This window comes from Heloderma suspectum, chromosome 16, assembly GCF_057233095.1.
Source record: "Heloderma suspectum isolate Gila_16-S chromosome 16, 16-S_ref, whole genome shotgun sequence".
Taxonomy (NCBI): Eukaryota; Metazoa; Chordata; class Lepidosauria; order Squamata; family Helodermatidae; genus Heloderma; species Heloderma suspectum.
Window position 1 is genome coordinate 3,339,003 of NC_139473.1, and position 22,815 is coordinate 3,361,817.

General features: G+C 50.3%; 1 protein-coding gene across 5 annotated transcripts in view; it reads left to right on the forward strand.

The window, feature by feature from the left end:
- Positions 1-22,815, forward strand: part of SPECC1 (sperm antigen with calponin homology and coiled-coil domains 1) — a 97,958-nt gene that overhangs the window by 51,359 nt on the left and 23,784 nt on the right. For all 5 annotated transcript variants that reach the window (XM_084822935.1, XM_084822933.1, XM_084822936.1 and 2 more), the window contains 5 exons: positions 1,309-1,382; positions 2,952-3,133; positions 15,453-15,598; positions 16,622-16,722; positions 20,176-20,257. In XM_084822935.1, the coding sequence (XP_084679061.1) occupies positions 1,309-1,382; positions 2,952-3,133; positions 15,453-15,598; positions 16,622-16,722; positions 20,176-20,257 (585 nt within the window). The remainder of the gene's footprint in view (positions 1-1,308; positions 1,383-2,951; positions 3,134-15,452; positions 15,599-16,621; positions 16,723-20,175; positions 20,258-22,815) is intronic.

Sequence of the window (22,815 nt, forward strand, 5' to 3'; positions counted from 1 at the left end):
AGACATTCCACAACCAGGGTGCCACAACAGAAAAGGCCCTCTTCTTCGTAGCCACCCACCTCACTTCCTTTGGTGGGGGCTCCCGGAGAAGGCCCTCTGAGGACAAGCTTTGGGTCCGGGCAGGTCTGCATGGGAGGAGATGATTCTTCAAGTAACCTAGGCCCCAAGCCGTTTAGGCTGTCGTGCCAAGACTGGCAGCCGGTGCAGGTCACAAACGGCTGGCGTGGGGGCGCAAATTGGCCAGTCCCTGTCAACAGTTGCACTTATTTTGGTCCAGCAGAAGTTTCCAGACAGCGTTCTAAGACAGCCCCACGTAGAAGGCGTCGCACTAATCCAGGCGCGAGGCTACCGGGGCGTGCATAATAGCTCAACTTTGATAGCCGGGTGAAGGCAGCACCACATTACAGGTTACGTTAAACTGGGACCGAGGCATGCAGGGACAGAGGTTTTGAAAACTTCCCTCTTGCACTGCCATCCCGCCGGAAATTGCTCCATCCCCACAAAGCGATTTTCATGGGAGGGGAAAGGCATTTTGGACCATGGGACTGACTTCTTTGGCAATGTTACTGCGCACATGACCATCCATCAGACAGGGGATGATTTCCTCGTAACTGGACCTTGAGCAAATGTTAGGCTTGCAATGTGAAGAAAATATTTGTGTAGAACTTCTGTTATTTATGCTGTGGGGTTTTTTTTAATCATAAGCTCCTTGCAGGCAGAGTTCTATTATTCTTACTATTATTATCCACCACGCTCCATCATTGCAGGCTTTTAAGAAGGTCTTGAAAACATATTACTTTACTCTGGCCTTCTCCTGATGTGATTGCTGTTGTTGCAGCTTTTGTTGCTGTTTTTGTTGCAGTTTTTATTCTGTTCTTTCTGTTTACTGTGTTTTCTTGCTTTTATTATTGTATTGGTTTTATGTGTGTTATTGTTGTATGCCTCCTTAGGAGGGCTTCTGCCCTGAAAGGCAGCCAATAAATATTTTAAATAAATAATAATTTATTATTATTACTATTATTATTGTCATTATTATTGTAATCCTTAGGTAAAGTGCCATCTAAGTTAGTGGTGCTATAAACCCCCCCCCACCAAATTATCCTTTATTTTAGTAGTCGGCAACTTCAGGAATATTTTGGCCATAAGTCATGGTGAGTGCTCTTTGCTCAGTTCACGTTAAAAAGCGAACCCAGCGAATTTCCCACTTTTCCCTACGGATCAGCCTGTGCTGTTCAGCTTGCGGTGTTCCCCGGCTGCCCTCTCTAGCGTTTCATCTCAAAATGCTCTTCCTGCCTTCACTGTTCCCAGGTAATCTGCTGGAACTCGAAGACCAGAAGGTGGATTTGGAGAGGCAGCTGAAGACCTTGAACAAGCAGATTAAGGTGAGTGGGAAGGCGGCCTTTAGGGCAAGCATCACAGCTCGGTGGCGGAGCCCCTGCTTTGCATGCAGGCAGTCCCAGCTTCGATCCCCGGCATCTCCAGGGTGGGCTGGAAAAACCCCTCTCCGTCGGAAACCCTGGAGAGCTGCTGCTAATCAGGGTAGGCTAGGGGTGCAGAATTTCATGCCCAGGAGTCGAATCTGGGGTCCCAGTCAGGCCCCAGAAGTCCACGCCCCCTTCCCCTGGCCCCGTCCCCTTTCCCCCAATCATCTTGTTTGGTGGTTTCCCAAATTTTGTGCAGTTTTTTTCTCCATTTGAAATGCCTCCCTAAGGCTTAGTTGCTGGCAATAGGAGATTTACCCTACAATGTGCTGGTATTTGGCGGGGGGGGGGGGGGGGCTCCACCCTTTTTGCCTTTGGCCACGCCCACCACTGGAATGCAGCCCCCGTGGGCGGAAAGACGTTCTGCACCCCAGATCAGCAGTCTGACCATGTAGAAGGCAGCTTCCGATGTTACCTTGGCGGTGACGTCATCTGACCCTCCTCCCGTTCCTTTCACTGGCGCTAGCACGAGACAGAGTCCACAGCGGGGTGCGCTGGGAGGATCAGATCTGTGTGCCAGCCTGAACTTCTTTGATGAAAATACCACGGTAGAAATAAGCTCTGGAGCCATCAGCGTGCTTGACGTCTCTACGCAACTCCCAGAGGAGAGATCCCTGCCTGGAGGCGTTTACAGGAGTAGCTCGAAAGAGGCAGCCCCCCCCCCCCCCGCAAGAGCATTCTCTTGCGAGGCCTCTGACCTCCATGTAAAGCAGGGATGTAGAACATCTGGCCCACTAGCCCAATTTGGCCCACGGAGATTCTGCATCCAGCCCCCAGAGCCTCCTGGGATTCCTCCAGTGGTCGCTGCTTCTCCTCCAAGCCCTGTTCCCTAAAGTAATCCCCCGGAGGAATCCCAGCTGTTGGTAAAGTGTGGTGTAAATTGTGGAGGAACCTGAGTACTAAGGATGTACGGATTTTTTCTCTGCATTTTGGAGAATGTCAGGTGCCTTTCATTCCGTTGTCCGCTCATTGGCAGGATCGTATTTTCCCCATTTTCCTGAATTTGTGCAAATCCGAATTTGCACAAATTCTCACTTGCAAAAATGCAAAAAAAAACACACCCCGAAATGTGAAAATCACCCTGAAGTGCACCCCCCAAGTGCATTTTCATGCTTTAGCCTATAGGGGAAATGTTCATTTCCGGCCGGTGTTTTTTTATTTTATGTATTTTTCGATGACTCAATTTGTGTAAAATTCTAGAAAGTAAAAAAATGGTCCACAAGTCTGCGGAACCTGTGTGACTCGGGAAATGCCGGTCTGTTGCGGAATCCCTGGGCCGGTTTCATAGAAATCCAAATGTGTGTGATTCTGTTGTGGATTTCTCCATCATCCCTGACAAGAACAGCCCAGTTGCTCCGGTTGCTGATTCTTGGTGGGAGGGGGGGCCCAGCAGACGCCTTGCCATGCCTCCCCCAGAGCTGATTCCCTGCCCCTGCTGATGCCCTGCCCTGCTCTCTCACCTGAGCGCAGGACGACACCGAAGAGTGGCGCCGCTTCCAGGCCGACCTGCAGACCGCCGTGGTGGTGGCGAACGACATCAAGTGCGAGGCACAGCAAGAGCTGCGCGTGGCAAAGCGTCGCTTGCTGGAAGAGGAGGAGAAGCGTGCCCGGCTGCAGAAGGAGCTGGAGGAGGCGCAAGGAGGAGGCAGCCGGTGAGTGGAGCGTGGCCAGGCTGGTGGCTCTCGGTTCTTTCTTTTTTCCGGCCGCAGCTGCGCATGGATGCTGCCCCCGCCGTGCCCTCCCTTCTCCACGGCCTTGCGCGCACACTGCGTGTGTGTGTCTCTCCCTTCTTTTCTGGCAGGTTTTGTTGCCTACATGTCCGACAAGTGTTTCCGCCACATTGTTTGTGCCGCACGCTGTTCAGGACCCTTTGGGAATAACCCTTCTCCTGTCTGCTGATCCCCCTCGGGGCCAAGTCTCCTCGGTCACCCTGCTGGGGCAAAGGCACCTGGTTGCTCTAGCCAAGGGGTGTTGAAACTCAGGCCCGGGGGTCGTAATTCAGCCTGCCTGGGGGTCATAATCCAGCCACCTGGGTTTCCCCGGATGGCCCCACCCGCTCCCTGGCCCCGCCCACTTCATTTATGTATCTGTTTATTAACCTTACTCGCATACCGCTTAATATACTGGAATTGCTAAGTGGTTCACATCTAAACCCCTTTCTCCCCAATCGCTGATCGTTTGCGGGTTTCCTCGCTTTTGTGCAGTTTTTCCCCCCATGCTAAAAGAGATGAAATGCCTCTCCCAAGGCTTAGCTACCGGCAGGAAGAGTTTCGAGCTAAAATAGGCTGGTATTTATTTATTTATTTTTGGCCCACCCACCACCGGCATGCTGCCCCTGAGAGCTTCTCCGAAACGGAACCCAGCCCATGGGCTGAAAGAGGTTCCTCAGCCCTGATGCAAACACTTCTGGAGGTCTGTGCTGGTGGCACACCTTCAACCTTGATTGTGTTTGGGTCTGTGTGTGCCCCCTTTGCCTTCGGGCCCTATCTCCCCTGGGATGCGGCCCCCAAGAGCTTGTCCGAAATGGAATCCAGCTGGACGAGGTTCAACACCCCTGCGCCAGTCCATTTCCTTGGGCCAAAGTCTCGAGGAGCGGAAGCACTGAACGTCATACCCGCTCCCCTCTCTGATCCAGCCACACCCAAGCTGTGTGCACTGAGAAACACTGAGTGACATGATGAACCCAAAACTCAGCGGCAGAGCTCCGGCTTTGCATGCAGGAGGTCCTGGGTTCAGTTTCCAACGTCTCCAGTTAAATAAGGACCAGGAAGCAGCTAATGGGGAAAACCCTCGTCTGCCTGAAACCTTGGAGAGACCCTGCCAGTCAGCGGAGACAGTCCCACACTGGGTAGACCCTTGCATTAAGCACAAGGTAGCTTTCAATGTTCCTAACAGAATTCCAGAGTGACAAAGATTCCTGTGGAATGCCAAAGGTTGTATATACCCCCTGTACCAACTGAGCTTGTTCTGCTAAAAGATGCACGTGGCTTATTTTATTCAGCATTAATTGATCCGGTTGATGGGATGATGGATCTGTCAAGATTTGTACTCCATGCTTCCTCCAAGGAGCTGTGGGGTGGGGTATACCTGGGATTGTGGTCCATAGCTCAGTGGCAGAGGTCCTGGGTTCCATCCCTGGTGTCTCCAGGTAGAGCTGCGAATGACCCCGTCTGAAAAACCGGAGTGATGCTGCAGCTTCTCGGGGTAGAAAATACAGAGCCAGATGGACTAACAGCTTCCTAAATTTCTATTTTAATCCACCCTTTTTTCAGAACCATGAATCTTACTGTACCATTAGGGGACAGAACATAGCTCAGGAGCAGAGCTCCTAGTTTCCATACAGAAAGTCCCAGGTTCAGTCCCTGGGCTTCCCACTTCTAAAATCGGTGATGAGGATAATGACCCCTGTCTGCCTGACAGCCTGGACCACTGTTGCCAGGCCATGGGATGTGTGCGGAAGGAAGGAAGGGTTGCAATATTCAAATCACATCAGGAACACACCCTCCGTCTCCTGTAGTGACACTTCACTGCAGGGGCGTGTTTTGTCCTCATTGTGACCGCATACTGAAGTGCTGTACGATATTCTAAAGCGCAGCATCAGAGCAAACGGCAACCAGGGGTTCAGTTGAGGGCCTGTCACGAAACGGAGCGGAGCGAAACCCCTTCCCTCTTCCTGGTGGAGCCCCGGCTTTTTGGGTGAGGGGGCAGGTTTGGGCGCCATCTCTCAGTTGTGCTTTGAGTTGTGAGTCTCTTGGTCACGCCAGAGTGTGATGAAACGGTGGCAATGGGCTTTTTAAAGGAAAGAGAGACATGTGCCTGTTTGTCTCCGGGGAATGGGGAACGTCTTATTCAAAGAGGGCCCGGAGGTGCCCTGCTCCTGTACACAACACAGGATTAATCTGCGGAATTCACTGCCACCTCCGAAAGGGAAACAGGAGAAACCCGGTTGGATTCAGCTCCGTTCAAACCCACTCCCCTGTTAGTGTCGTCAGAATGGGTGATGCGAGCCAGCTGCTTTTCCCACCGGAGTAGTGACCCTCAAAACTGAGCCAAGAAACCCCGAACCCGATCAGGTTGTCTCGAAGGCTGCGCTTTTCGTCTGAGGAGTCCTGCTTTATCGACCTGTCTCTGTGTCCGTCTCTCTCTTTCTCCAGTTTGGCTTGTTTTCGCGTCTGTCTGCCTTCCGTGTCGTATCGCAAATTTGATAACGAGAACCCTCCAGTGACTTCATCGGCAAGCCACAGCAATGCCTGGGCTCTGAGTTGCTCACCCCTGTTCTCCCCGCTGAGAACCACAGCCACTCAGTGACCTCCTTTATATATTTATTTATTTATTTAGATTATTTTGTTTCAAAGTCTTTTGTTATCCTGCTCCTCAGCCAAAAAAGCTCTTGGAGCAGTTTACAAACATTCAGTTAAACAAAGACGGTCTCTGCCTGCAGGCTTACAATCAAAAAAAGGCACGACACACAAGGAAAAACAGATGGGGAGGGAAGAGGAAAGAAATGAAACAGGCTTTTAGCAGGGCTGGTGGGCACACGCACGCACACAGGGCTTTTAGCAGGGTGCACGCGCACACACACACTCTGTCCTGGTGTGGCGGGGTTCTTCACTGTAGGACAGGATGACAGAGACATAGATTCCGCGACTCAGCGTTGTTCTGAGGCAAATCAAGTGACACAGATCTCACTTCCGAAGTCACGACACTTCATCTTAGACGTTACAGATCAGTTAACTTGAGAGCTCACAGCCCATGGCTTAAATTAAGGAGCAGTCCAGAAGCAAACACGTAGTCCGAGTCAGAGACTTAACTCCTAGAACGTTCAAAGCACTCTGAGATCCAGGTTCACGATACAAGACTCAAAAGACAGGCTGTGGTTCACAGTGCGAGCGGCGTCGCGGCAAGAGCCCTGGGCAAAACTGGAGACATTCCCCAAAGCAGGGTCTCCATGCTCAGGAGCTCAAGCAGGGTTGGGGGCAGGAATAGTTGCCGCTAGGCAGTGTCCTTGCTGTTGGGCCAGCCCCTTTGGCAGGGTTGCTACGTGGCAGGGGTCCATGCTGAACAGCATCCAGGGGGTCAAGAGTACACGAGGCCAAAGAGGCCCAGGCAACGGAAACAGCCTCAAACGCAGAAGATACACACACACACACACACACACACACACACACACGTTCCTCCCTTTTGTTTCCGAAGCAGCTGGCGAACTCGAGCCCATGAGGTCTCCAAAGCACGCCTGAACTGAAGGTAAGAGATAATGCGGGCGGGCACCCTAAAAGCTGAACAGTGGATCAGCTCCCCCTCTCCGCCCGACTAACCTGCGTCTGTTCCTTGGCTCATGTGCTGCATCCCAGAGCTGCTCCGTGCTTCTGGGGGGCCTTGTTTTTAACCTCCCTTTCTCTCTTCTAGAGGTCAGCTCGTTGCTGTGTCTGTGTGTACTAAGCCTTCCCTATCCGCTGATGTGTCTCCGTCTCCCTCCGTGCCTGTGTGTTGCAGCTGTTCCGTCTTGCAGAGGCTTGAGAGAGCGGCCGGCTTTTGCTTAACACTGGCTCCCAAGTGGAGTCTGGAGCGGGGGGGGGGGGGCGCTTGTTTAACCCCTCTCCCTCCCAGTTGTTAGCTGCGCAGTCATGCCAGCTGTTTGGGGTAAGAAGGCCGTTTCAGAAGTTCTGTCCGGAACTGGGGAAATGGCTTCATCGCAAGAACTGGTGCAGCTGGATTCATCAGTGGCATGGATAATGGTAGGAGGAAGTGGGGGGGGGCAAAGGTGCTCTTCATGGCAGAGTAAGGAGAGCATTTTCACCCAGAACTTGATAAAAAGGAGTGGCTGAAGCACTTGGGCAAACTGTACAACCACCCTGCAAGATAGGCCTCCTGGACAGCTCTATGTAAGGCACTGCGGCCACGACTTCCAGAGTTGCCCTTGAAGCAGCCTTGCAAATAAGTCCGCCAAATTTGCTAGCATAGCCAATTAAAGAACAGGCACAGTAGCATGCTTCCCTCCACTATCCTCTTCGTGGCTGGAAAATTGGGAGGGAAAATGTAGCACTCATCCATGTTAGGAAAATTTCCCTTGTCCAGTCACCTGGAGAATTGTTTTCTTCATCCCAGGTGACCAGGTGAGGGACAGCTTACAAGCCACTGTCAAGTCCCAGCAAAAATCATTCCCCCAAAAGCTGCTGTTTGCACTGGGACTGGAGCTGCCTTTGGCGCCAACGTCCTGATCCCGCTTTTGCCCTGACCCCGGGAACTGCTCTTTACAAATTAAGAAATGAACTGCGGGGCCACTCCACTGGCTCTCATTCCTGGCCTCGTCCTGTGAGGTTCAAGTCCTGGATTCACCAGATTTGCGAAGAGGTGCCTTAAATTAAGTTGAGGGGCAGGTGCAAAAATATTTCTTGCCCTCTTTTAATGGAGAGGGACAGTGGCTCAGTGGCAGAGCCCCTGCTTTGCCGTGCAGAAGGTTCTGGGTTCGAGTCCCGATGTCTCCAGTTATAAAAGGGAGGGGACAGGGAGGAGCTGTGGCTCAGTGGCAGAGCCCTTGCTTTGCATACAGAGCGTTCCAGGTTCAGTCCAGGTACAGCTGGGAAAACTGCTGCCTGAACCCCTGGAGAGCCACTGTTGCCATCTGGTGTTGACGATACTCACCTGAGATGGACTATTGAATCAGTATAAGGCAGCTTCCTATGGGTTATATCCAACCATGGTCCTACTTGGAGTAAACTCATTGGAATGATCATTCCAATCGATCAGCCCAGAGTGCAGGACACGGAAGAATGGGCTCAAGTGACAGGAAGCCGGATTCCTGAACATCAGGAGAAACTTCCTGACTGTTAGAGCAATATGACAATGGAACCAACTACCTAGGGAGGCGGTGGGCTCTCCCACGCTGCAGGCATTCAAGACGAGGCTGGGCAGCCACCTGTCAGGGATGCTCTAACCTGGATTCCTGCACTGGGCAGGGGGTTGGACTCGTTGGCCTTGTAGGCCCCTTCCAACCCTACTATTCTATGATTCTATGAATGGAGGGGAGTTAATTGCGACTAACTTGCCCGGTTCATTTCAATGGGTCTACTCCCAAGTAGGACTGACATTAGATGCACTGCACAGTTGAGGGGGGGGGGATTGAGGGAAGGAATTGGTTTGCTTCATCGCTCACGGCAACATTCAACCTCAGCATCCCCTAAAACCCCATCTTTGCCTGTGTCTCTGTTTCCACAGATCTCTGATCCCGGTCAATTAGCCCGCCCTGGAAGAATGCTCGGCCCAGCCAGGCCTCAGTCCTTCCTCCAGCAATCGCTTCTCAAAAATCAGAATTATAACCTGAGCAACAAACATCTGAGCACTTAAAAAACACACACACACACATACAATCTCCCAACACTTTGTCTGGACTGTCTGTGATTTCAACCACCAAAGCCGTTTCCACCTGTTCTCTTTTCCCCGACCAAGTCTTTTCGCATTTTATCCCTCCTGCTGATGGCTGTGTGAAGCGGGATCTAGACAAGGGTTGTACAGCACCCGACTCTTGAACCTGGTGCATCAAACAAGCTGACCTCACGTGTGGAAAAGAGACGACTTTCCATGCCCCCAAGGTTTTCTCCTGCCAACGTACCTCTTCGCTTCTTCTGGATTTGCCCACCAGCTGCTGCATGGAGAGGACGAGGCTGGGGAATATTAGTCCTGCAGCACTGAGATCTGCTCGCCCGGCATTGCCAACCTGTTGGGATGTCTCAGAGGCCGTCCACAGAGACCCGCCGCTAGGTGGCAGCGCTGAATTTAAAACCTGGGAGAACTTTTCTCTCTTTTGGTGGAGTTAAAACACCCCTCGCTGCTTTTCCTGAGATCTGCAGGCAGAAAGATGAAAGGGGGGTAGATGGGTGCAGGGGAGGAACCTGGTAGATTGGCAGCTGTTTGGATTTTCCCGAATTCCACAGAAGCCGTGGATCTATCCCCCTCAAGATGGCCTTTGAGCTGAAAATAACACTGAGCATTTTTTGTGCTTTTTTAAAAAAAGCTCTCCCAGAGCTGATGTTTCAGGTCCTCGTAAGGGTCAGTGGGATGTAGAAAATTGTCCTCCTTCCCTGTCTCCTGGCAGCCTAGCTATCAACAACCCTTCAGGGGTTGATTCCTGATCCAGTAAATGGACATCCTGTCTGCTTGTTTTTCAAATCAGGCCCAGGAAGGCGATCGGACATTTTCTCTTTGTGCGTTTTCAACTCTTGAAGCTTTTGCGTGGAATGCTCTACTCAGGGGAAGCGTGCGGGGTGAGCTGCGCTCGCTCCAAGCACCCTTCTTTGCACTGTTCCTGCGTTCCTATGGGATGAGCGCTGGGCAATTTGCACAGGCTCGAACGTGGAGGACGCTGGTGACTTTCGGGCCCTGAATGGGCGTCTGTTTGGCCCCCTGGCTGCCAGCCCCAGAGGGGTAACAGCAGCACGGGCGAGCTGGGTCTCCCTGTTGTTTCGGAGGGGGTCCTTGGCCTGCTCCCAACACCCCTCTTGTCAGTGTGGCCCCTCCCACAAGACTGTGACCGGGAAACATGTCCAGCGACTTGCAACTGCAAGGAGAGGACTCCATGCAGCCTCGCAGGCCTGGATCCACGGGTTGGATTTTTCTCAAATGCGCCGCAAAGGAGGGGCATCAGGAGATCACAGTGGGTCAGAACACCAGAACCAGCCTTCCCCAATCCTGTTATGTCCGGATGTGTTGGACTGCAGCTCCCATGGTCCCTGGGCATGATGGGAATTGCGGACCAACACATCTGGAGAGCACCGGCTTGGGGAGAGGTGCAACACCCCCTTCTCTGGCAGTGGGGGAGGCAGGCCCGCCTGTGTGGTAGGCGCCACCTTCGGCCAGATCCCATCTGCGGAGGCCTGTGTGCCACGGGAAGCCCACCGGGTTCCGCTGCGCCGCGACGCTTCCTGCGCTGCCCTGCCGTTCTGCGCCCGTGTCAAAATGTCCGACGGCAATGCCTAGGGTGTGCCATCTTGTACGTGGGCAGGGGGTAGGGGGAGAGGGGAATTTGTCAAACAGACCTGTACAGAAGTGCTAAATAAACGTGTCGCTCGCGATTAGGCGCCCGGTGCCTGTTCTCTCTCCACCGCTGTTACGGCTTCCAGCCTTCAACATCCGAGACCTGCCGTGCCTTGCTAAAGTGTGGCCAGGATGGTGGCAGGTCTCCCAGTGTTTTTTTGTGGGGGGAGCTTTGGACCAGGGGGTGGGCGTTAACACGGGCGATTTTGCTTACAGGGCACGGTTGCAGGAGGAGGCTGCTGTGATGGCCATTTGGAGCCTCTGCGTTTAGTGGCAGCCTATCTCCGAATACCATTTGGTATACTGACAGGGAGAAAGAAGACTGTTGCTTCCCTGGCCCACTAGTTGATCGCTATGTAAAACTGGAGTAGACCAGACGGAACTTTGTTCCGAGCCAGCAGGGCTGTTTGCCATGTTCTGTTTGCAATGACCGTTTGCATCGGAAGGCTTGTGTTGTTCTGACAAAGAGCTCCCATAGCAGCAGACCAGAGCCCTTCTCTCTTTCATTTTTTAATTGCCAACTCCTGGATCCTTTCTCTGCTGCATGAACTCCACCCGCCCCCGGGTATCTTGATGCAAAGCCCTTTTCCCCTCCTCTGGTTTAAGTCCATTCCTAAGCGTCCGACGCCGTCCAGCTGGCAACTCTCTGCCGGAAGCCCCCCTCCGCTGCTGTGCTTCTGCAGAATCCTGCCCCGTTCAGCCTTTGTGCAGATCAAACCCAGCTGCTGTCCCCCGCCGGCTCGTCCCGGCTCCATGGAATGACGACGCAGCCGGAAGCACGCGCGGCAGCAAGAATTCGGCAACGTGCTTCGCAAGGCTGGAATCTCCCTTCCCCTCACCCCCAACATAAATAATAATTTTTAAAAACCTGGCAGACCTCCTCCGAATGCTGCTCCTTTCTTCTTTGCATCGGATGGGCAAAAAGGGGGATGAAGGGAGCTGTTCTTGGGCCATCTGCCTCCACAGTCCCTCTCCCTTTCTCTGCCCTCCCCACCTTGGCATGAAAGCGAGAGATTTGGCAAGGATGGGCAGGCGGTGGGTGCCCGGGGACAGCGTCCCCCTTGAGGCTCGGACGCGTCACCTGCTTTGCTGCCATTCATCGCCCGTGCCTTCCGGAGCTCTCCTGCATTGCGCAGACAAGACTGCCAGGCCAAAAGGGAAATAGCCCCCAAAGAAACCAGTGCCTATTAATGACCCCTCCAGACTCATGCAGCTGTTTGGGACTGGGGGTGGGGAGGCTGCACGGATCTCCCCTGAGGGCCTTGGGGGGAAACAGAAATGCGCATTCAGAGCAGAACCGGCTTCTCTGCCTTCTCTGCGCGTTTTCCCTACAGGCATGTAAATGATGAAAAATGGTATTTCTCGGGCTGCAGGTGGCAAGTTATGTGAACAATTTCATTCCGAAAGCAGAATCCCTCTTTGGGCTTTCGCAGCAAGTGCAACAAGACATCTTAAAAGGCAGCCAATGTGTCTTTCGTGGGGTGAGAGCCCGCCCCCCCCACAAAAAGTTCCAACAGGTCCCTTTGGCTGAATAGCAGCAAGAACCAATATTAATAACAACAATAAATAACAAGCAATCATTAACAATAGCTATTGATAATAATGAAAATTATTGATGAGTCATAATGAGTGATAATATTGATAATAATGAAAATTAATTCTTACTGATTGTTGATTGATTGATTACATTTAGATGCTGCCCAGCCTCAGAGTGGTTTACACTTACAAAGCTTTATGAATTCTAGGTATTCTTGGTGATTCATAATTAATGAAAATACTACTTAATAATGATAACGTTAACCTTTTTATCCCACTCTTCTTCCAAGGGACCTAGGGTGGCGTGCGTTGTTCTCCCCCCACAAACCCCTTTATCCTCACAACAACCCAGTGAGGTAGGTTAGGCTCAAAGGTAGGAAGTGGTCCAAAGTCACCCAGTGAGCCTCCGGCCAAGGGGGATTTGAACTCGCGTCTCTTGAGTCCTCATCCCACCCTTGTAACCGCTGCACCACCTTGGCTCTCAGCTGGAAGCCCAAACTGTATGTACTGTTGGTAAAGGTTTTTTTCCAACTGTTAGTTTGCCAAACAATGTGATTGGAGAGGCGGGTGGGGAATTTGCGGTGGCTGGGCGACCGTTGCCGCTGGAAAACAGGGCCTTTTGGGTGATGGCACTCTGTCTTTGGGATGCCCTACCCGCCAGGCTTGCCAGGCGCCAGGCCTTTTCAGCGCAGTGGAAAGATGGTTTCATTTTCCGGGCCTTTGAACTCCTCACCAAGCGCTTATGTGTCTTTCTGGGTGTGCTACGAAACTATTGGGGAGAATGAGGCTTCTAAGGATGAAACCATGTCCCTGTTGCTTGGGTCTCTGTGGGACTCTTGAAAAACCTGTGGTGGTTTTGTCTGTTTGTTTGTTATCAGTAAGATAAGTCGGAAAAATAAGAAACAAGATAGAAGAAGATAAAAAGGAGACGAGAGGTGGGTGGGGTGCAGGTGGGCGGTTACTAGGTTGCCACACATAAAGAAGTGAAGATAGCAGGGGGGGAAATCCACAGTTAGGCAATACTTTTATTAGGACCAGCCACAATGCCACCAAAAGATAGTGTAAGCCTTTGAGTTCTCCAGAACACTTCATTCGGCTAGGGGGCATAAGAGAAGCAGCAAAGGGAGAGGGGGTAAAAAAAAAAAAGAGGAAAAAAAAAGGCCGTCAGCAGGATAGACTCAGTTTCAAAATGGAGATTGCAGACTAAGGGCACAATCCTAGGCATATTTAGACAGAAAAAAGAGAAGCTGGGAGTTGTAGGACTTTTTTCTGTCTAAATGTGCATAGGATTACCTTCTGAATGAATGAGTCCCTGGTAGGTGTTGCAGGTAACATAACATCGAGTATTCAAGGCCCAAGAAGCAACGAAAACATAAAGGATGGATGAACTTCTGGTCTGTCTCTTGCTCTGGCTGAAACACACGGGTTCCTGAGTGGGCAGAGAGCAGAAATAAAGACAAACATGACAGTCTTTCTATTAGCAAAGCCGTGGATTAACTTTACTTACTGTACTAGGTAGGGATGTCGGAGAAATCCGCAACGGATGGAAATGACATTGGATTTCTATGATTCCGACCCACAAAATCTTCAGCAGACTGGCTTTTCCAAGTCCCGGGTGTTCTATGGACTTCCGGACCTCCCTTAATTTAACGTTTAATTTGATCATACAAAAATACAAAAGTTGCTGCAAAATATGTGAAAGTGCATGCCATTTAAAAGCACACACACACATTTTATACATCTCTGATCTATCTTCAGCCTCTGCTGGTTTTTTGTGTATGTCTGCGTGCTCTGCTCGTTGGTTTTATGGCGGGCTAAGAAAAATACGCAAAAACTTGCATAACAGTGAAAGTTCGGTAAATTTTGGTGGATTTTGTGTGGACTTTTCCAAAAGGGGAAAAAATCTGAATCTGTCAATTAGTGGATGACGGCGCAGGTGATGCCTGACAATTTGCAAAACTCAGATGGAACGGATTAAACACAATTTGCATATCCCTAATGCCAAAAAAAAAAAAAGTCAGTTGAAGCCAAATAGTGTATTATGACCAAGTGGCTGGATGGAGTGGAATTCTCAGAATGCCAAATCATGGCAGTTGTTGTTTTGGGCCAATACCGTTGTAATCAAAGCGCTCAGAAAGGCATCCCAGATGCCGCGAAATGTGTGCGAGGTATTCTTTTGCATGTATACTGCTCGCTGTCAAAACGCTAGCTCTTGACTCACAACTGGCTCCTTTGGCCTGACACGCGTTGCATCAGCACTGTTTTAAACGCATGCACGCACGCGTGCACAGACACACCTTCTCCGAAGAAAAAGGGAGAGAAGATGAAAGTAAGAGAAAGGCAAAGGGGGAAATTTTAGAGCACGCATCATGGCTTTTCTACTTATATGCACACATCCGACAAACCTTTTCATTGCCATGCTCAAGACTTCCAGAAAAATCAGGGTCAGTGAAGTACTTGGGATAAATTAGCACAGAAGGATAAAAAGAAAAGTAAGAATTGGACAGCGTTCAAGCCATGATCATCTGGGATGGGCTTTCTCCTCCTGCTATCGTGGTGGGCATACGCTATGCCTGCAGCAGGAATCATCCAAATAAAAGGGCGTGGAAACTGCAAAAAGATAGTGATATTTAGCATGCATATCACACTTTTAAGGAGCCTCTGTAATCCTTAGAACGGCCCTGTGAGGTAGGTCAGTGGTATCTAGGAATCAACAGATCAGTCTGTTTTCGCTCTGTCATTTTTGCGTACGTTAATTCACAAGTCCGTTTCATCCTGCTTTCCCACCCGTCTGAGTTTTGAAAAGCTCACAAAAAATTGCATTTTTTAATGTATTGTTTCACAAAAGGTGTGTTTATATCCTTAAAAATGCATTTGTAGTGCATTTTATCCTACAATGCTGGAGGGGGGTTTAATTGGTTGGTGCTGTTTGTTTCTTTTATTGTTGTGTTTTTAATTTATTTGTGTTTATGCTGACTTCATTAAGATATTGTTAATCTGAATTTTACTGTTAGCCACCTTGAACGCTATTTTTCTGGTCGAATGGCAGGATAGAAAATAAATAAATAAATAACGTTTGTATGCGTTTTATCTCACAATGTGCATTTTGTGTGTATGTTATCGCGCCATGCGCATTTTCGTGTGCATTTTATCTTGTGTGCATTTTTGTGTGCGTGTTGGTACTTTTCTTGAGCCAGGAACCGTGTCACAACTTCTGGAGAAGTCTAACGGCATCCTGCTCTGCCTTTTAGCCTGGGGAAGTGCAGTTCAGGAGGCTTCTCTGAAAAAACTGGCCTGACTGATACCTCTGAGTACCAGCATCATTACCCATGCATAAACCCCAGATTGGAGACTTGAAGCGGAGAAATTCAGTGTGTGTGCTCTTCTGATTTTTTTTCCCTACAGGCCAAGAACAGAGGTGACAGACTCCACCGAGGCAGATTCCACCAACCGCTGGCAAGGGGTCTCTGTGAGCCGGACGTCTCTGACACCGCCGGAATCCTTGGCCACTGTCAAATCGCTGATCAAGTCGTTTGACTTGGGCTGCCCAGGTAACCAGAATTACACACAGTCACAATTCTGTAAGGCTGCAGAATTTCTTTCTCTTTCCCGCACACGCAGAAGGTTTTCAGTCTCAAGCATTTTCTTCAAAATTGGGACGTTGAGGGATACAGTCTTGACCAAAGCCGCTGCTGTTTGCTCCTTTGTTTCTAAATTTCCAGAGGGGTCGCTGTGCTAGTCTGCGGCAGCAAAAGCAACGAAAGGGTTTTTGGCCCCTTAAGGACTAACACTGTCGTGGACTCTACAGCCCGCTTCACCAGATGCCTGGAATATTATAAACCCGAAATAGACCCGGACGATCGCTAAGGCCATCGGAGGAGGCCCCTGCGGGTTGTACCGTGACCTGTAGATCGCCATCCGATGCCAACCCAGAAGCAGCTCTTCTCCGGTATCTGGGAGGTGCCAATTGTGGTGTGCTTTGGGCACCTGTAAAAGACCCACCCCTTTCCCCCAAGCCTGCCCTGCATTATTGTGCTGCCCTGTTAGTCTGTTTATTAATTGTTATAGCTTTGGTTTTAAATCTTTTCAGGGTGCAGTCCTATGCATGTTTAGACGGAAGAAGTTCCTACAACTCCCAGCATTCCCCAGCCAGCCATGCTGGCTGGGAAATGCTGGGAGTTGTAGGACTTTTTTCGGTCTAAACATGCATAGGATTGGGCCTTAAATATTCCAAACATTAACTGTTGATTTTTTCTATATTTGTAATGATGTATTTTAATCTGTTTCTGTAAACTACTTAGAGATATCTTTTGTTGTGGGAAGCGATACATAAATTGATTTAATACTACTGGTAGTAGTAGTAGTAATAATAATAACAACAACAACAACAACAACAACCCTGAAACACTCCGTAAAAGTCCATGCATCTGATGAAGTGGGCTAAAGTCCATGAAGGCTTATGCCAGAATAAAACTGTTAGTCTTTAAGGTGTCCCAAGACTCTTTGTTCCCTTTTTTTTAAACCGGCTCCTGTGTGCGAGTTGACCCTCTGATCTGCTTCTCCTCCCCTTGCAGCCGGCACTGGGCAAAGTGTTCCCATTCACAAGGTCTCCCGGAGTCTTCTCAGTGGCATACCCACCAGGACAGCTCCCGCAGCCGCCGTCTCGCCCATCCAGGTACCCGCCAAGACCCTCCCTTCCATTGCAGAAGGTGGGGTTCTCGGGGGGTGGGAGTGGGAGTGGGGTGGCTGACAGCGTGCAGCCTTTTGTGGCGGCCAAAAAACGGGATCGGCACGTCACCACCAGGAAGGGGAAGTGGATCTGTTTGTTTGTGCTTCCCCCCCTCCCGTCTTTTCTGTGAGACATCAAATACCAATAGATCAAAGCAAGCTCTTGGCGAGCCCAGTGAACCCCTTTGACCTCGCTGGAATCCAGCGGAGGACATCAGATTGGTTTGGGCTTTAAAAAAATTATATATCTGGTTTTGATCTCCATCTCCCCACCCACCTACTCCCAAGAGTTCTAATAAACAATAAATGGTGAGTGTGTGTGTGTGTGTGTGTGTGTGTGTGTGTGTGTGTATGTGAGAGAGAGAGAGAGAGCGCGCGCGCACCAAAACGTTGGGGATGTTTTTAATTGTTTTTACCTGTTTTTATTTATTTATTTTATCTTGTTTTTATAGTTCCTTGTTGTATTTTAATGTAAACTGCTTAAGGGTTTTAACGTATTAAGCAGTGCAGATGTATTATAAATAAATACATGTGTACAGAGAGAATGCCAATGCTTCCTAAGAAGAGCCGTGCTGGATCAGACCAAAAGTTCAGTGACACCAGCTGAGACAGCCTGGTGCCCTCCAGATGTCTTGGACTACAACTCCCATCATGCCCAGCCAAAAATGATGGGAGTTGTAGTCTAAGACATCTGGAGGGCGCCAGCTTGGGGAAGGCTGTTCCCTTTTTAAAAGAGCCATGCCACCTTGAGGCAGTGAGTTCCATATTATGTGCGTTTTTTTTAAAGGTTTTTCTGTCAGTCTTGAACATATTGGTAGTTCGGCTTTGCTGGGCAAACATGTTTTTTTTTTAATTTTCTGCAGGCTTTTTTCCCATCTTGATGGATGATTTTATCTGGGTTTTTAAAAGTTTTCTCTCTTGCATTTCGCCCCTGTGTTATTGTGTGATTACTATTTTCTAAACCGTTTTAATGGAAATTGGTTTGTGAGCTTGTCAACCCGGGAGACGGTGTATCGAATGTCAGAAGTTAAATCAAAGCGGCAGCGAACACCGCCATGCAGGTTGCAGGAGATTGGTGTACGAGCAGTTTGCCTGGTCCTCTCCTGACAGACGCGAGTGAATAAGATGGGTGTTGAGTGTTTGCTGTCCTCCTGCAAACACAGTGGAGGGAGAGGAGAAGAAATTGGGAGAGGGGGAAATTGGAGAAGGAAGGATGGAAAGAGAAATTGGGAAATGGAGGAACGAGAATCTGGGAAAGGGAGGGAGAAACTGGGAGACGGAGGGAGAGGAAGAAGGACAGAGATTTAGAGAGAAGGAAAGGGGAAAAGAAAAGAAAAGAAAGGGAGGGAAAGTGAGTGAGTGAGTGTGTGTGTGTGTGTGTGTGTGTGAGAGAGAGAGAGAGAGAGAGAGAAGAAAAAGCCATTACTCCCAAACTTAAAACAAATGGATAATCAGGAAGGATTCCTGCAGCTACACAGCTTCTGTCTCCCTTGTAGTCCTTCTTCTCCCTCCTTCAGGAAATGCAAGTGGGTTTTCTGTCATCTGTCCATCCCCAGCAACAAATTACATAAGACGTTTAGCATGCTTTTCCTGAGTGGATTCATCCAGGACGCGGAGGGGCCTTCTTTTGCTGCAAGTGATGACTTGCAAAGCAGCAGCGCAGCCAGGAGGAAGCTTGAGTTATGAATCAGGCCCTCCCGCCTCGTGCCAGCCAGGGGTGAACGTCCGAGCTCTTCCCCGGCAGCAGCCAAGGCGGCTTGCTGGGGACGGAGTCTGCCGTGTTTCTTCCCGGGCGCCTGGGCACTGATCCTGCTCAGGCCAACTAGGCAGAACATTTGGGTCCTCGCTGAGGCACAGCCTCGTCTCCCGCTGAATGCAAGCCTCCGTCCTGCTTCCCAGATTGGGGCACGGACCTTTGCCCCAGGTGAAAGATGTGCCTTGCTTTTGTCGGGGGGGGGGGGGTCTCTTTGTGGTTGATGGAGGCCATGTCCCGTCTGGCCCACCCTGACCCTCTCCAGATGTTGTGGACTACAGGTCCCATTATCCCTGGCTGGGTGATGGGATTTATAGTGAACACATCTGGAGGGCACCAGCTTGGGGAAGGCTGACTTAAACGAATAAGATAAAAATAATCCAAATTCTGTGCCAAGAGAAGTAGCAACCTACATCCTCCTGTGTGTTTTTTAAAGTTTTCACCGTGTTTTGCCTCGTTCCTTCTGGCTTTGCTAGGCGTGGGAGGGCCGCCCTTATGTGCAATCGCAGGAAATCATACTCGCTGCTCCTCTCTGGCTCTCTGGCTTTCAGGAAATGCCTGAATTAAGGGAAGGACCGTAGCTCAGGGGTACAGAGAGCCTGTTTTGTGCACAAAAGGTCCCAGGTTCAATCCCCAGCATCTCCAAATAGGGTTGGGAAACACCTCTGTCTGAAACCCTGCAGAATTGCTGCTGGTCATTGTAAGCCAGGGGCGGGTGCCCTCCAGATGGACTATAACTCCCCAGAGCCTCAGCCAGCATCGTCAGGGATTGTAAGAGTTATAGTCCAAAACATCTGGAAGGTACCAGGTTGCCTGCCACTGGTGTAGACTGTACTGAGCTGGATGAACCAACAGCATGACTCTGTATAAGGCAGTGTCCTCTGTTCTGCATGCTTTTGTGCATACCTTGGCCTTCATGATGGCTAGAAACTTGCTTGTTCGTTTGTTTTTTAATGAAAACCAAGAGATTCTCTGGAATCCTGGAGAAGATGCTGATGCTAGGGAAAGTGGAAGGCAAAAGGAAGAGGGGCCGACCAAGGGCAAGATGGATGGATAATATTCTGGGGGTGACGGGCTCAACCTTGGGGATGCTGGGGGTGGTGACGGCCGACAGGAGGCTCTGGCGTGGGCTGGTCCATGAAGTCACGAAGAGTTGGAAGCGACTGAATGAATAAACAACAAGAGATTCTCAGGAGCAGAACTTTGCGTTGGATATCCAGCTTTCTGTCCTCATGTAGGATCATGGCTACATGTGGGCCTGGGTTATGTTCCTCACCCATGAAGAGAACCCCTGGGTTGTTGTTGGGTTCTGAACTTTGGGTTGTCCGTGGTTAACAAACTGTGGACTGTTAGCATGGTGGGGTTCACGCAACGTAACAACATGCAATTCAGCAACAGCCCGCAATTCAACAATCCGTGGTTCAACGACAACCCACACTCAACCCCTATGCTGGCTTGTTGTGTTGTGTGAACCAAGTCAGAGAGAAATCCACAAGAAAAGTTTACTGCATGAGCCCGAGTTGTAACCAAATGGAGGGAGAACTCCCCACCTGTTCTCATCTTCTCCTTTTTAGGCTTAAGTTTTAGGTTTTGTGGCTGTGTAGCCTGCTGAATTCTGTTCTTTTCTCTCTCTTTTTTGGGTTGCAGAGACATTCTACCTTGAGCAACTCAAAGCCATCTGGAAAAGCATTCTCCAAACCCACTGATCTGCCGGAACTTCCCTTGGCAGGTAAATCGCAGCCAAACGCATCAATGGCAAAATTAATGCTAATATGTGTATTTTAACCATCATTTCCTACATGGGAACTGACTGGGCCAACCAGGCTGAGTTCAGGGCGGAGACAGACCAACGGGCCTGCCCACAACGGCCCTGATTGGCCAAAGCCAAGCTGTTCTTCTATTGGTCTGGGGTCTTTTAAAAGCTTCTTGTTCCCTCCCTGGGACGGTCACTCAGGCTTGTATGCTCACAGTCATTTGCACACAGCAGCTGTTCTTCATTTATATAGAGCGTTCGGAAGTGTTGTGCTTACAAACCGGCCCTGCGAGGTCAGCCCCTGTTATTGTCCATGTGCTCCTTCTGATCTATTTATTAAGGTATTATTCAAAGCATTTTTATCCTCCTCTTCAGCCAAGTACAGCTTCCAAAGATCAGAAATAAAATAGTCCCCTGCCGTGTAGGCTTACCATCTAAGAGACACGACATGAAAGGAAAGTGGATTAGGAGGCAGGAAGAAAAGAAGCAAATTTGGGTACCAGATTCTTAGTTGCAAAGCCTTGGTTCACTCTCTTTGCCCCTCCAGCATTTATTACTTCTGTTTTATTTTATTCGTCATGTTTTTATATTGTGCCCTTCCTCCAAGAATTCCAACACGCCTGAGTTGCTGCGCTGGGCAACTGGTGTGATACACTAACCGCTGCACCATATTGAGGGTGAGTGGGACCCGTGGATCCATTCACTTCTCACGCTCCCCATGCCTGCACTGCTTCTCAAGGGCTTGGGGGCTCAGACCAGCAACTTCATATGCCAAAACTGAGAGGCCACAGAGCCATTTACCATGGACTGTGGTCTCCCTTGCAGCATGGATGGGAATAGGGATTTGTAACATTGGTCACGGCTGTCAGCTGGCACTACGATGCCTCTGGATTGGTCAAATGTAGCGTAAATCAGGGATGTGGCACCTCCGGCCCGTGGGCCAAATCGGGCCTGCTGGGGTTCTGCATCCGGCCCGCAGAGCCTCCTTGGGTTTTTCCAGGGGCAGGGGAGAAAGCCTCTCTTTTATCTCCGATCTCAGAATGGAGATAATGACGGCAGTGAAGCATACGGTGGAGGTTGCTCCTTCCAGCGCCAGCTGAATGAGTCTCTTTCTCCGTCCTGGGAGAGACGCACAACACCATGCCTCCCCCAGCCCCAGAGAAAGGCAAAATGGCCGTGGTGGTATTGGTGGATGATGTCAGTGGGCATGGATGCGCCCACCGATGTCACCCAGGCTGCAGAGGACGTGGTGGGGGTCGATTCACCCCCCCCCCAAAAAAAACAGTTGGGCACTCCAGCATAACTAATATTAGAAGTGAAGCCTTCTGCACAGAAGGGCGCACCTTTTAGATTCAGGTATGGCCACCCAGGATCCTGGCCTGACAACGCTTCCATTTTGGACGAGAGCCATCATCGGCATCTCTGTTTTCTGTGCGAATCGCCATCCTGTCCTTCAGAGCCAAGGAGGAAACAGGACGACGATGGGCAACTTCCTGTTGGTCATGCCAGCGTGTCCCCCGGAGGGCCCCTCCTTGATCCCCCAAAGTGGAACTTAAGCCCAACATGCTTTTGAGAGGGGGAAACCCCTCGCTTCCTTATCATTTGCTGCATGGCTCATTGGACATCCAACTGGATCCTGGATCTGGACCAAAGAGCCTCCCAACAATTAGCAGCTCCTCTGCTTTGTTTCGGCTATTTTCGGCCTTTGTGACAAGCCCTCTCAGCTTCCCCCGGCTCTCAGGAAATGGATTTATGGTTTCCTTGTCTCCATTTTTGCCTTTTCCTCTCGTTCACTGCCTTCTCTCACTCGTCCCTTCGGTGTTGCCTTGTGACGAAGCACAGCTCAAGGGCGTCACCCACGAGTCATGTGCTGGCTGATCTTTTTAACTGGAGATGCCAGGACTTGAACCCGGGACCTTTGACATTCAAAGGATGTGTTGTACTGCTAAGCTATGGCCCAACCCTGAATTATACCAGGTCCATCTTTTTGTCTTTCTTACCCAGAGTTGTCTGCACAGACTGGCAACTGCTCTCCAAACTCAGCCCCTTTTTTAGCTGCAGGGAGCTTGAACCTGGGGCTTTCCGCATTTTGTAGAATTGTAGAGTTGGAAGGGACCTTGGAGATCATCCAGTCCAACCCGCTGTTCCATGCAGGCTCTGTACTGCAGGGTGCAGCGACAGCATCCCTGACAGAGGGCCGCCCAGGCTCGGCTTAGATACCTCCAGCGGCAGAAAATCCACCATCCCCTGGGGCAAATAGGTCCAGTGCTGAAGAGCTCTCCTGATGTTTAGCCGAAATCTGCCTCCCCCGCATTTCCCCCCTGTTGGTGTAGTCTGTTCCATCTTCTGCATGACGGCCTTTTAGATATTTCAAGGCTGCTCTCCTGTCTTAAATCTTCTCTGCTCCAGGCTAAACTCCCTCAGCTCTTTCAACTGTTCCTCAGAGGACTTGTTTTCCAGACGCCCCCACCACCCTTGTGTGCACCACCACTCAACAGCATGGGCCTTCCGGTCTGCGTTGCGGCCATCACACC